The sequence below is a fragment of the Anopheles marshallii genome, chromosome 2, assembly GCF_943734725.1.
Source record: "Anopheles marshallii chromosome 2, idAnoMarsDA_429_01, whole genome shotgun sequence".
Lineage (NCBI taxonomy): Eukaryota > Metazoa > Arthropoda > Insecta > Diptera > Culicidae > Anopheles > Anopheles marshallii.
The window spans coordinates 27,258,261-27,270,422 of NC_071326.1; the positions used below are offsets into that span (position 1 = coordinate 27,258,261).

The 12,162-nt window shown below is 47.0% G+C and overlaps 3 protein-coding genes across 3 annotated transcripts in view; 1 reads left to right on the forward strand and 2 right to left on the reverse strand.

The window, feature by feature from the left end:
* Nucleotides 1–890: 890 nt before the first annotated feature.
* On the forward strand, nt 891–1,510 carry LOC128708198 (probable 39S ribosomal protein L49, mitochondrial). The gene is made up of 2 exons (XM_053803159.1): nt 891–980; nt 1,043–1,510. Exons 1-2 carry the CDS (start codon nt 891–893, stop codon nt 1,508–1,510), a joined length of 558 nt encoding a protein of 185 aa, XP_053659134.1.
* A 324-nt stretch (nt 1,511–1,834) lies between these two features.
* Nucleotides 1,835–2,687, reverse strand: LOC128707944 (breast cancer metastasis-suppressor 1-like protein). Its single transcript, XM_053802902.1, has 3 exons — nt 2,489–2,687; nt 2,174–2,418; nt 1,835–2,101 (listed from the first exon to the last, which is right to left on the reverse strand). The coding sequence occupies exons 1-3, from the start codon at nt 2,685–2,687 to the stop codon at nt 1,835–1,837; spliced, it is 711 nt and encodes a 236-aa protein (XP_053658877.1).
* A 2,954-nt stretch (nt 2,688–5,641) lies between these two features.
* The window catches only part of LOC128708378 (uncharacterized), a 29,593-nt gene continuing 23,072 nt past the window's right edge, over nt 5,642–12,162 (reverse strand). The window contains exons 9-16 of the mRNA XM_053803354.1: nt 11,370–11,570; nt 7,982–8,162; nt 7,690–7,904; nt 7,329–7,619; nt 6,373–7,258; nt 6,176–6,307; nt 5,908–6,089; nt 5,642–5,821 (exon numbers count right to left, since the gene is read on the reverse strand). Of these exons, the coding sequence (XP_053659329.1) occupies nt 5,642–5,821; nt 5,908–6,089; nt 6,176–6,307; nt 6,373–7,258; nt 7,329–7,619; nt 7,690–7,904; nt 7,982–8,162; nt 11,370–11,570 (2,268 nt within the window). The remainder of the gene's footprint in view (nt 5,822–5,907; nt 6,090–6,175; nt 6,308–6,372; nt 7,259–7,328; nt 7,620–7,689; nt 7,905–7,981; nt 8,163–11,369; nt 11,571–12,162) is intronic.

The following is a 12,162-nucleotide window of genomic DNA, read 5'->3' on the forward strand; positions in this document are numbered from 1 at the left end:
TGGTGAAGATGAAGACACAATGAAGACAAAGCAAAAAAATGAGACCAACCACCTCCACCTCCACCGTTGGTGGTTATGGTGGTGATGGTGTGGAAAACTTTGTCCTAAACTTTCCGCGAAAAACGTGCCGAATGATGGAGAAAACGTAATGCGCTGCCATTTCCTTGCCGGTTCCGTGTTAGATTGAAACCAGGACAACCCGACAATGGTGCTGACGGTTAGCGTCAAATCTATTGGAAAGATAAATTGCTAACTGGCAAATATTGTACTTGCTGTTAATTTATAAGACTATGTTAGAACGTTGAGTCATGTCGGGATGCGAATGCGAGTGGGGGGAGAGTTACATCACGGGATGGAAGCTAATTAGGAGTGAAATAAGATTCTTGTATTGAACAAAAGAAGCCATTTAAAAAAATAGTATGAACGGTTCTATTTGCATAGTGAAGCGTGGGTTCGAATCTCGCATAGGCCGTGTCCCCCGCGCAGTATTGATGATTTACGTAAAGACATTTCCAGTATTATAACAGTGTCTACAAACGTAGACCGACAATGATTATTGACCCCAAAAAGAATAGCAACCCAAATAGTAGTCGTTTTTTGAAGTAAAATGATATGCTACATTGAGCTTATTTTTAAAATTATTCCATAACTACTTTAATTTCATACCTTGTCGTAATTTAGATAATTGTCTATCCAAAAGAATGTGCAATGAGTTTAACATTGGCTCCAAAATAATTTATTGCTACCCTTTCATTCTTTTAGATTTCTAACGGACCATTTGAATCAACGTCATTTCGCGTTGGAAAATGTCATCAGTAATTTCTCACACGAACACTTTGACAATCTCGAACACTCGCGGCGACACGAACAAACAGTTTGTTTTCGTAATCATGGCGCTTCGCATGTTGTGCAGCAAAACAACCAACTTTAATCGAATTCTACCTGTAAACTCTACAAACCAACTCCCAAAACAATTACAGGTAGGCTAGAAAAATCGTAACCCACGCCAGAACCATTTCTATTGTCTTATTTTCCTTTTTAGAATGTAACACCTACTACCGTTCGATGGTATTCTTTTCGATCGTCAGAACCGGTCGGTGATGTAGCGCAGTTTCCCGAGGTGGAAGTAGTAAAAAATCCACCGGAATGGAAATACGTTGAACGATTGCTCGCTCCTCGAACAGTACCGAAGCCAATAGCAAAGGAAACCTACCCTTCGGGGTGGAAACCAGCTAACCCACGACCCGAGCTTAAGTATGTAGTGCTACGGACGAAGAATCATATGTTACCAGTATACATACGCCGTGCGTTCCGTGGTCAGCGTCGAATAACAGCGATCCGGCATGTCGAGGGCGATATTTGGCAGTTGGAGGCTGAATTGCGATACCTCATCGAAAAGCAGCTTAATCGTCCCATCATCACACGGGTGAATGAAATGAGCGGTCTGATTGAGCTGAAGGGCGATCATGTGGCTTTCGTTGAAAAGTTCTTGCTAGATAAAGGAATGTAAGGGCATTTGGTAAATACGTTAAATACAGTATGCATCTTAGACAGCTTGAAACGATTTTGGTTGGTTTGAATGTTTCGGGATGTGGAATGAAAGTAGCAACCGTCCGCATGTTCCATATTAAATGTAATATTTACCTTATAATAGCTTAATTCATTATAAGAAACGGCATTTAAAAAAAATGAATGTACACACATGTAAAATCCGTACGTAAGTCTGCGATTCCGCAACATGATAGAGACTCGACACCAAACGGAGGGCAGAAGCGATACTATCCGACGAATGGCGTAAACTGTACAAATGAGTAAGTTCTTACTGCAATAAATATCAGGTAGCGGCAGCGGTCGAACGTTTCAGCGCTTTCCGAATCGAAGTCCAGTCCTCGAGAATTTCCTCCTCGCGCAACATGTACACGATGTACGGCCCAGACACAGTTACAGCCTTCTTGCGCCCCGGGCCCCGGACCTTTGCCGTTCGCGTGTTGGTGCCCCAATCGGCCCACGATATGTCCACATTGTGGCGATCCTCCTCCAATCGGCGCACCTTCTCCATCAGCTCATCGCAAATGCCATCATTGGCGAGATTTTGTTCACTCTGCACGACAGAAAAGCATATTGTTAAATGTATCTCAATATGCTTGCTAGGGTGTGTGTGCCGTTATCTTACCTCAAAATGTTGATAGCATGCTTGCAGTTCCGATTCGAACTTGTTCTTAATGTTATTGACACGATATTTTTTCATCACCTCAGCAACCTCCTTCCGACTGTCCATGTTGTGTTGCAGTTGCTGCAACGGTATAACGTAATCCTGCAACCGGCCACCCCGGATTTGCTGCAGCTTATGGTCAACCTGCACCATGCGTTCCTTGTACAGTTGTTCCTTTAGGATGCCGAATTGTTTTTCCAGGCTCGCTGCAAAGTACAAGGTGCGATTACTGAACAAAGGTGCCCGGATCAAAACTAAGCCAGAGGTATTGCATACTTAGATTATCCTGGCAACTGGTACGCCTTCGTTCACATTCCCCTTCGGACATTTCTGAGGAATCGTCCGAATCTGGTTCGTCCGCTTCCTCCGCACTGGAATCATGATCCTGCCCTTGGCTGGATCCGGAATGCTCGGACTCCGCTCCAGACAAATCACCATCCCCGTCACTATCGCCATCGGTTTTCACTGGAGGCATAATGGGTTTGGTCGTAACAGGCTCTCTAATTAAGCAATTTATTCACGACAGGGAGTTTTTGTTAAAATTTTGGTCTTCTTTACGCCAAGCTACTTTGTTTACAGGTGTTTACAGGGGGCGCACTTTTTTTCGTTGACGCGTTTGACAGCAAGCCAGCCAAACAACTCCACGACGTCACTTTGACAGCGACGTTTGACAGTTCAAAAGAATCCATATTTGGGCCATTTGGGCGATGATTGCAATGTTGTTCGGTGCGTTGAAAATAATCTAGCTGCACAGCAGAAACGCCAATAGTTGGGATTAGCACAATGTATTGCAATGTATAATTTTCTTTGTGAAACAATTTCTTAACAAATTACGAAACGAACAACGATCTCCAAGCGATCGGTCCAGTGCTTTGATATAATAACGTCCGGAAGAACATGCCACAAGCGATGAGAAATTGTGCTCTTATCTTCTGCTCCAATTTAATGGATCAAAAACGAAGAAAATGGTTGGGTATAAGTAGAAAAAGATGCTTCAGTTAAAAACATAACCACTGTCCGTAATTGGAAATGCTGGCTGCAGTAAAAACTAGCAAAGTGATAAGCAGTTCCTAAATGAGTGAGTTTTGCTTCCGTTTACCACAATTTGCATGATCATTTTTCTTTCTATAGTTCTTTGTATATCATGAAATCACTCCGAGAATGCTGTTTTAAACGATTTGTTGTTTATTCTCCTAGTATCATCCGTCAGTACGTAACTACGAGTAGAATTAGATGCAATTTGTATGGATCGCTACCACCATCTCGTACGATCGTTCTGTTTGCATATCAATTGTATTGTAAAAAAATACTACTTATCAAAATAGTTAAGACGCGGGAAAATGAAGTAAAACAGCTCGGGCAAACATAACCTCGAACGCTTCATCTAGCGCTGGATCACTACCGTAGAAAAATACTTGTATCGTTCAAAATAGTTTTTCTCGTCTACTTCCTGATGTCACGAACTGATGATACTTAAGATAAATTGGTAAGTTTAGTAAGTATCTACTTCGAACATTACCTTTGTGTGGTACACCGTTTGTTTCTTAGTAGCCCTTAGTGCCCTCAGCAGTTCCCGTTTAAGCTGTGTTCGTAGCTCCAAACATCTGCACGAATCAGTTCATATGTCTGGAGGGACGAGAAATGGTTACAAATGTGGCCAAACTAGTCACACCAGTAGACAAATAGGGCTGTGGTGTTATGATACCAATTCTTGTAAGTGCTCGACTTGGACGAATTGTATGGCGCCGTATGCTACAGGGATAATGTCCTTTTCAGTCCGTCCGAAATGGGTGTACCGCGAATCATGTGTTAAACTGATCTCAATGGCTAACCTATAACTTTAAGTCAAAATATGCCCCTTTAGTCGATAATCGGACGGGGGAATTTGTTTGTTTCGTCTTTCCAAACTAAAAAAATCCCTCAGGTGGCTCAGAGGAGTAAGCTGGAACAGATTACTTAACATAGCACATATGCCTGGTACTACACACGTTTTCATTGCATTTATTTGTTCTGTCTCTAGAAGAAGGATTTCCCACGAATAATGTTCCTAGGAAACGAGCCATACGAGCATCGGCTGCAGCTTTATAATTATTTTGATTTGTTTTCGTGTAAATTTTTGAATCACTATCCATGTGTACCTAAATCGTCCACTTTCTCTCACACCAAATGGGGTGGGCGGGTTGTTTGCTGCTGATTATTTAAGTTAACCGTATGGGTTTTGTTTTCCTTTTTTGTCTGTATGTTTCTTCCCGCAAAACCATTTCTACTTCTCATCCATATAGTATGCTCTACGTACCTTGTTGTTGGGTTGTTTTGTGTTCTTTATTTCCGTAACTACAATACATTGGTTTGCTTTGAGTTTTCTACTATATTCTGGGGGGGGGGGGGCTTTTTTGAGTTTTATCCTTTCCATTTGTTCCTAATTTCCCCAATTTCCCACCACAACTACGCTGATAGTATTGTTACGACATTTAGAAATTGCTTTTTTATTGTGTACTCGGGTTTTCTCGTGCTCCTTAATGCATTCCTGCTGCACATCCTCTATATCCTTGCTGCCCTAAACGCATAGACTACAATCTGCCTCATACACACTCACACACAGACACATTTGCTCGCTCGTCTCCTATACTGCCACATAAAACTCTAGATAAATAAAACATTCATTATTCTAAAACAAAACGTACGATTACTACTATTAAAAGGGAAAAAGTACCTACGAAAGAACGAGTGGTACCACTGACCCTAGCAAAAAAAAAAAGAGAAGATCACTAAAGTATAACAAACCACCACAAAACCCCCCCACACACTCTGCTCAATCTTAGATTCCGTGTTTTCCACTTCCCCGACCCGTTCCGATTGCACGTACACGTACACAATTGGTTCCTAGGTAAACGTACAAACAAAAGTTTGAAAAGTAGTACTACAATTGTTATCGGCTTCCACCTGCCCAGCGAAGGGCGTAGCGAAATCCGCGTATGAACCGTGTAACGTGTGAGTGTGTGTCTTGTGTAAGTGTATGCTTTTATGTGCATTTACGAGCGCACAGTGAAAAATAAACGTAACAAGTTCGATAAAGTATAGTATTATCCATACATGTATATGTATCTATATGCATATGTATAATAAGAATCTATTGAGTTGTTGTTTCCTTTTTTTTGGGTGGTGGTTATAGGTCACGTCTCTAGGGCCTAGGTGTGATTCGCTCCGGCTACACCGACACATATGGTGGCCTACGCTTTCCGTTCCATTTTGTTCAACAGGTTTGCTTAAATTTTGAATACTTTCAACCGTTCTACTATGTGCTTCTCTGGCTTAGACTACTTCATCCCGTCTACTAGTGTTTCTTCGGACATGTATCATGCTTTGCTCCAGTAACATCTGCCAGCTAGCCCAGCTAGCTCAATCCAGTCCAGCTACCCCCGGACGTTACTAGTTGTGCAGCCAACTGCTCGGAACCCACTGTGGTTCCCGTTCTAGTGAGTTGATCTCCGCCAGCAGCTGATGATAAGCCCGCTCGGTATCGTTATTGATGATGATCATGTCGAACAGATGTCCCCAGCGGGCCTCCATGTCGCGTGCGGTCGCTATGATCTCCTTTAATTCCTCTTCCTGCAATAAAAGAAAGGACATTCGAAAAAAGGGCATTAGAAAAGGGATCGTTTTAGACTTGTTTCAGTTCGTTTCCTAATACAAACCTTGTAAGGTTCTCCGGTTCGTATCCGCTTTTGGCGCAACTTTTCCAAACTTGGTGGTGCCACTAGCACCGTGTACGGTTTCAGATCGGACGATCGAAGCAACTTCAAGCTCTGGGGGTGCAGATTTAGCACACATATCTTGCCACTAGCGACCACCGCTCGGATAGCTTCGAGGGATGTTCCTAGAATGAGGATCACAATTTAATGATCGCTTTTATTTCGTGGAAGTACTATTTAAGGAGGATCCTTCGGATCCACAGGTACATACCGTAATAAGCCTTCTCATATTCACCGTGCTCGACGAACTTTCGAGCCAAAATGTCCGATTCGAACTGTTGCCGCGAGATGAAGTGATAGTCCTGTCCCGGGACCTCTCCTTCCCGCTGGGCACGTGACGTATCTGCGGGGTTTAGAATTACATTACTACCACTTTCTACTGGAGCGTTGTGAACGCTGTCAACTTACGAGGAATAGCAGCTGCAAATCGCTCCGAATCTGCCATTAGCCGTTGCCGCAGTTCATGCCGTCCAATGTTCGGTGGTCCGATCAGCACTATCGGTCGCTTATGGGAGGCTCTCGGATAATACAGTGCCACCTCCTCGTACGTAAGTATTTCCTCCGGATCCGGATCGTCGGCTGTTGCCGTCGCGTACAGCGGGTAGCCATGTTCACTGCTCGCCTTCTTCTTCTTCTTGCGACCCTTCCGTGCACACAGTAACGTAGAACCGCCGCCCGCTTTGCCGTTGATGTCCTTGCGCGTCCTCAGCCCCACCTCACCGGCAATGGCAAGCTTCATCGATTCGCGCTGATGCTGGAACGATTGGCTCGGTATCAATCCGGCCAGTGTTTGGTCTTCCTCGCCCTCCCGGTACGCCTGCCACCAGTTCGGATCGTCGCGCGAAATCACGTGCAGTACGTCACCCTTCTGGAAGCTGATGCCCAACTCCCGGCACGGTATGTACAGATCATCCTCGGGATCGTAATCGAAGTGGGCTCGGACGTGCAGCACCGGTGGATCCCGCATCCCCAGCCCGGGCAGTATCTGGGGCACACCGGCCGGCACCACCAGGAACGTAAGCGTACCGGTCATCGAACCGAGCAATGCGCACACATCGTTCACCGATTTGCCGCGCATTTCGATACCGTTCACCTCGAGAATTTCGTCACCTTCGTGCAGCAGACCGGACTTTTCGGCGGCACCACCACGCACCACCCGCCCAATCACGACCGCTTCGCCCTCGTTCCTGATGGTGGCCCCAAGCGGTTCGGATGACTTCTCTATCTGGATGATTTTGATGTGGTCCTGGCTACCGTCACGCAGCACACCGAGAGGCACACTGATTGGTTCCCTCTGGAAAGGAAGCAAACGCGAATGTTGGTGTTACGGTGCACCTGCACTACTGGGTGGCTGGGTGTCTTACCTTAGCGATATTGTTATTGTTATTGTTCACTAAACTAGCGTTATTTGGAATTGATGGCATGACAGTGGCCGGTTTCACCGCACTGGTCAAGGTGTTATTGTTGATGTTGTTGCTGAGCGATGGCATGGCGACGGTGACCGGGCTACCACCGTACGAGGCAATCGGCGAACGATCCGTGGTCGATGCGATTCTGTCGTGTGCCAGCAGCAGACCCTCCATCTCGTACGTGGACAGCAGATCACACAGTTCTATTGCGGTTGGTGAGCCGGACTGGGCCAGCGATTCGACACACTGAAAGGTGAAGGTGGGTTTGCATTAGAATCAATGTGCAAGAGAGCACCCGGAGGGGGGGATAACTTACGTCCTTGGCTAACGCTTGAGCATTCGGGCAGATCGGGTTGGGTACTTTCGGGCGCCGCCGTTCCAGGACCGCCGTCCGGACGGCTAGGGCACGGGCAATGCCAGGACCGAGCAGTAAACTTTGTGCCGCCGTCACTCTGCCAGCGAGTGTCGCCAGACCGTGCTTGTTCAGGTGTCCCTGCAGTCGCTGCAGTGCCGCCACTAGCTCACTGTACCCTGGTAATGGTAAAAGGAAGGAAGGGGGTTTCGAGCAGGTTAAGTGCTGATCGTGTGCTAACCATGGCCAGACATACCGATAATCTTCTCCACCACCTCATCATCTGCGTACGCCTCATTGTCGACACCGACCGGTGGTTTTTCGATCGGATTGTCCTGCAGCGCACGAAGCCGCTGGGAACCACGCAGGCTGTTGCGCAGGAAGTCATTCTGGGCTGCTATCCGTTCCTCGTCCTCTCTTCGCCGTCGTAGTTGCTCCTGCAATGAAACATATGAGCGGTGATTAGTGTGCAGCAAGGGGCGGGTTTAACGAAAGCCTACACAAACACTGTCCCCACAGTCGTCGCGTAATGAAGCGCTTAGAACTTGCCTGCCTTTGGGTGTATATCGAGTTGGAAGACGCAAGGGCAACACCGTTCGTACCCTTGACCCCGGACTGTTGATGAGCACGGGCGATCATCTTCGATCAGCAAAGATGCAACGCGTGTTGCTTCACTGCACTTCAAAACACACTACCGAGCACGATCGTGCTGTACGCGATCGGCTGGAGATTGGACGCCTTTAAAAAAAACAATCAACACACCGAGTTCGCCACACACCGTAAGGTTTCGAATTCGCAACGAAGCTCACGAGCTGCTAGCAAACCATCGAGACAAGGTCAGAACGTGTATGGAGCAACCTTGTTCCCCCCGTTTGCACATTCGGCGTTAGATAGTGCGCAACGGCCAGTCCCCCACCCCGTTTGGACTGGAGAAATATTGCAACGGCTCGGAACGCGCGCACAACCGCGAACAGGAAGCCGTTCGCCAGCGAAATAGTTTCGGGAACGGGGCGAGACCTTATCGGGGAATTTCTCCAAACAAACTGGTTTCGACGGTTCGACCACTGCTGGCGTGGGCAGAAAGTTGCAAACCCGCTTGTCGCCAGCGCGCTACTGATCGCGCCCGTGGAACTCTGGTGGATCAAGCCGCCATATTGGACACAAGTTGAGTGAATGTGTGGGTTCGAAATAGAAAGTCAATTATTCCCGCAACCGTAGCAGCTGACCCAACCAGTTTGCCAAAATGCACACACACACACACACATACACACGGCGCGGAACTCACTAGCGGGGTGTTCTTCAGGTGGAAGAATGCAAAAGTCGGCCAGTCTGCCCAATGCGTTCCAGAAGAAGGTCACCAAATGTTCACCACACTTGCGCGACGAAACGCTGACGGATCGACGGTTTGTCGGTCATCACCGTGCAACTCTCGCACCCGTACTAACCCGAACCGGCCGAATGCCGCATGAGGGAATCGTAGAAAAGACAACAAACCGGTGTCCGGTAATAGAATTACATCATCATCACCCACCGCCGTCACTGCTTCGGCCAGTCCCGGTCGGTGACGAATCGCAACGCAAATTGTTGCGCCAACGAATTGTCTCCGGCCTGAATTTTTGTTACGAATCGCGGTGGGGCAAATTTGGCCTTATCAAACTCTGGACCGAAGATACCAGCTGAACCAATGCTGGTGTGCACACACTCAAGGTGGCCACGATGGGTAATTTAATTATCTGTTCTTCCCGGCCGGATCGATAGTCGACGTGACACGGTGTGGTGGCGCGTGTAATTACAGCGACTTAAGCTTACAGACACCGAGCGGAGAGGGGGAAAACAAAAGGGTTCCGGGATGACATTCGAGTGCACTGTAGTGTACTAACCACGGCAGCGAGCTGGCCAACTCTAGCCTATCAGCGATCACTAGACAACGATGACTACGCTACACCACCGCTGGAGAAGCACGGGTGTCTCTGTTGTTTTGCGCTTATCGGAAACAATTAAACAAAAAAACCCCGATTACGATCGTAAACTTGATATCGCTTCAACTGAACCTCCGCTTGGTTAGAGTATATGGGTGGGAAACGTTTATAAAAATCAAACCACCATGAATCAGCACCAAGAGCACACTTTATAAGCCACATCTTATCGACCACCCCCCGAAACTGTAAAGCACTTTCCAACCCACACGCGATACCGATGGACGAGAGATACCACCTGCCGACGGGACGGGGGTGTTGGAGCGCTGATTGGAACTTGGGGACGTTAGGGTTTTGCGGGTAATTCGCTTCCGATTTGAGCTGCTCGTATTTCCACCGTAAATTCATTGCGCATTCCACGGCTATCGGTTTGCGTTATGTGTGTGTGTGTGTGTGCTTTTTTCTTTTAATTTTCTTCTTCTTATTTATCCCACACCGAGCTCGGTTCCCGCGCACTCCATGCGGTTCCAGGTTTGTCTTTACGCAAGCACTGTTGTTGTGATACTGTCGCGCATTTCCATCGCGTACGCGGTGTTAGGGCTGTGCGTTTTGTTGTTGTTTTTCCCCCCCCCCCTCTCACTTTTATAACTCTTCCCATACGCACACACACACATCTGCATGGAAAACATGAGCCCGCTGGGTTTGTTTTGATGCATTGTGTGTCGTCTAAAACCCCGGGGCTGGAACCCGAAATTTGGTTGTGACCAACCACGCGGGCGGTGGAGAGTTTGAATTTAAAATTTATCCCACTTTTTTCTACACACACACACACACACACACTCCGCGTTGTTGTTGCTTTACCGTAAACAGTGCAATGTAATAATAATACAAAATGCCGGAAACGCGTGCCCACTACAAAAGGACTGGGGGAGCAAAAGAAAAAAAATGTGCGAGAGAAAACAATGTTTAAATAACAAAAAACTCGAACAAAAAAGAATGGAAAATGTTGCCTCATAATGAAAGTAACAATTTATAAACATACAACATTGTCACGAGGGAGGATAAAAAAAACTGCATTCACAACTTGCAACCAAATTATATTACAAAAAAAAGAACTGAAAACATGATTAAACAACGAAGCTTCGAATCTTCCGACTACTGCGGATGTAAACCGCATGTTTTGGTGTTGCTTTGTCTGTCCAGTGTGCCGTATGGTTTGGTGAATAGATGGGACCCATTCATGGGGTTTGAGATGATTGCATTCTCAACTTTACATGGGAAAGGTGAATTATGCAGGTGCTTATTGTATGCATCGGTGACATGGGAACGCGATTGCAAGAAGTCACGCACACCGTCAAACCGATGCATCCGCACACGCCCGCGTCAACAATTTCACCTGTCCTCCCGGGGCAGGTGTATGGATGCGTGCGGCGTGACGTGTGCAATGGTGTGCGTGCGGTCGAGTTTGTTTGTACAAATTCTAGCAAGCTATGGGGTGCGTTTAGTAGGGCGAGGGCTGTATAGGCACCAGCCGCCGAATGTGCTGCTTAACTAAATCCCCTAGACGGTCGATTGGGACACACCGGTGAGCGATGACTTTATCGCTTACTGACGACACATCCCTGCTAATGAGCGTCCCAATGCAGGCGACGTGTGTTCGAGACGTGTGAATGAGAAAAACAAAAACCGGGTGCTAAAAAGCATTGCCCGTTCGGAACGATCACTCACCTGGAACTTCTTAATGCTATCTAACTGCTCCGATGTCGGTTCCAGGACCTGGCCGATATGCTGGTGCTGTGATGCGATCGGCACAATCTTACGATCTGGCACTTGTGGAGCGGGCACTGGTGCGCGATTGGTGAGCCGGCCGTCCTTCTCTATCCGCAGATGATCCCGGGGCGGTGGCACCGGTTTCGTCGAACCATTAAGCTACGGAGCAGAGAGTGAACGGATTGGAAATTGGAAGATTAGGATCATGCGCTCATGGTGGGCCCCTCATTACAGTGCATGTAAATGGTGTCGACTACATTGGAAGTATTGTGCTGCACGCCACCACACTAAAAAGGTACGGTACACGATCATCACACTGCACCCGCGGTTGGCGACGGGACAGTGGGACAGCCACTTGTACACAAAGCTCGATCGGTAAAACATAACCAAAACATCTCACTACTTTACATCCCCTAAACTGTGGTCCCCTTTGAGAGGGTCGGTGAAACCGATCGCTAGAACAACACAGTACTAAACATATTCTTTCGCGGCGCGCCGAGGAATTAAGGGAGCGATTTCATTTGGGTGGTGTTGTACGGTTCAGTTTGTAGATTGCATTATCCGCATCTGAAGTATTCCGGGCGAAACTTTGCGAGGACAGTGGGAAGGAAGGCTTTTTAGCAAAGAACATAAAACAAACAAAAGATATTGTGCGGTGTAATAGTGTTGGGAAGATTGTTTCAGTAAATATGAACATATTAATTAGACACTTGGAAGCAAACTGACCAAAAAGATGAAACAATTTGAAAAT

What these genes read in the sequence shown, in the direction of transcription:
- LOC128707944 (XM_053802902.1), bottom strand. Translation starts at nt 2,687, where the DNA reads ATGCCTCCAGTGAAAACCGATGGCGATAGTGACGGGGATGGTGATTTG. An exon ending in CAGTTGCCAGGATAATCTAA is followed by an intron (nt 2,419 to 2,488) that starts GTATGCAATACC and finishes TGTACTTTGCAG; the next exon opens with CGAGCCTGGAAAAACAATTC. An exon ending in CATGCTATCAACATTTTGAG is followed by an intron (nt 2,102 to 2,173) that starts GTAAGATAACGG and finishes TCTGTCGTGCAG; the next exon opens with AGTGAACAAAATCTCGCCAA.
- LOC128708198 (XM_053803159.1), top strand. Translation starts at nt 891, where the DNA reads ATGGCGCTTCGCATGTTGTGCAGCAAAACAACCAACTTTAATCGAATT. An exon ending in AACTCCCAAAACAATTACAG is followed by an intron (nt 981 to 1,042) that starts GTAGGCTAGAAA and finishes TTTCCTTTTTAG; the next exon opens with AATGTAACACCTACTACCGT.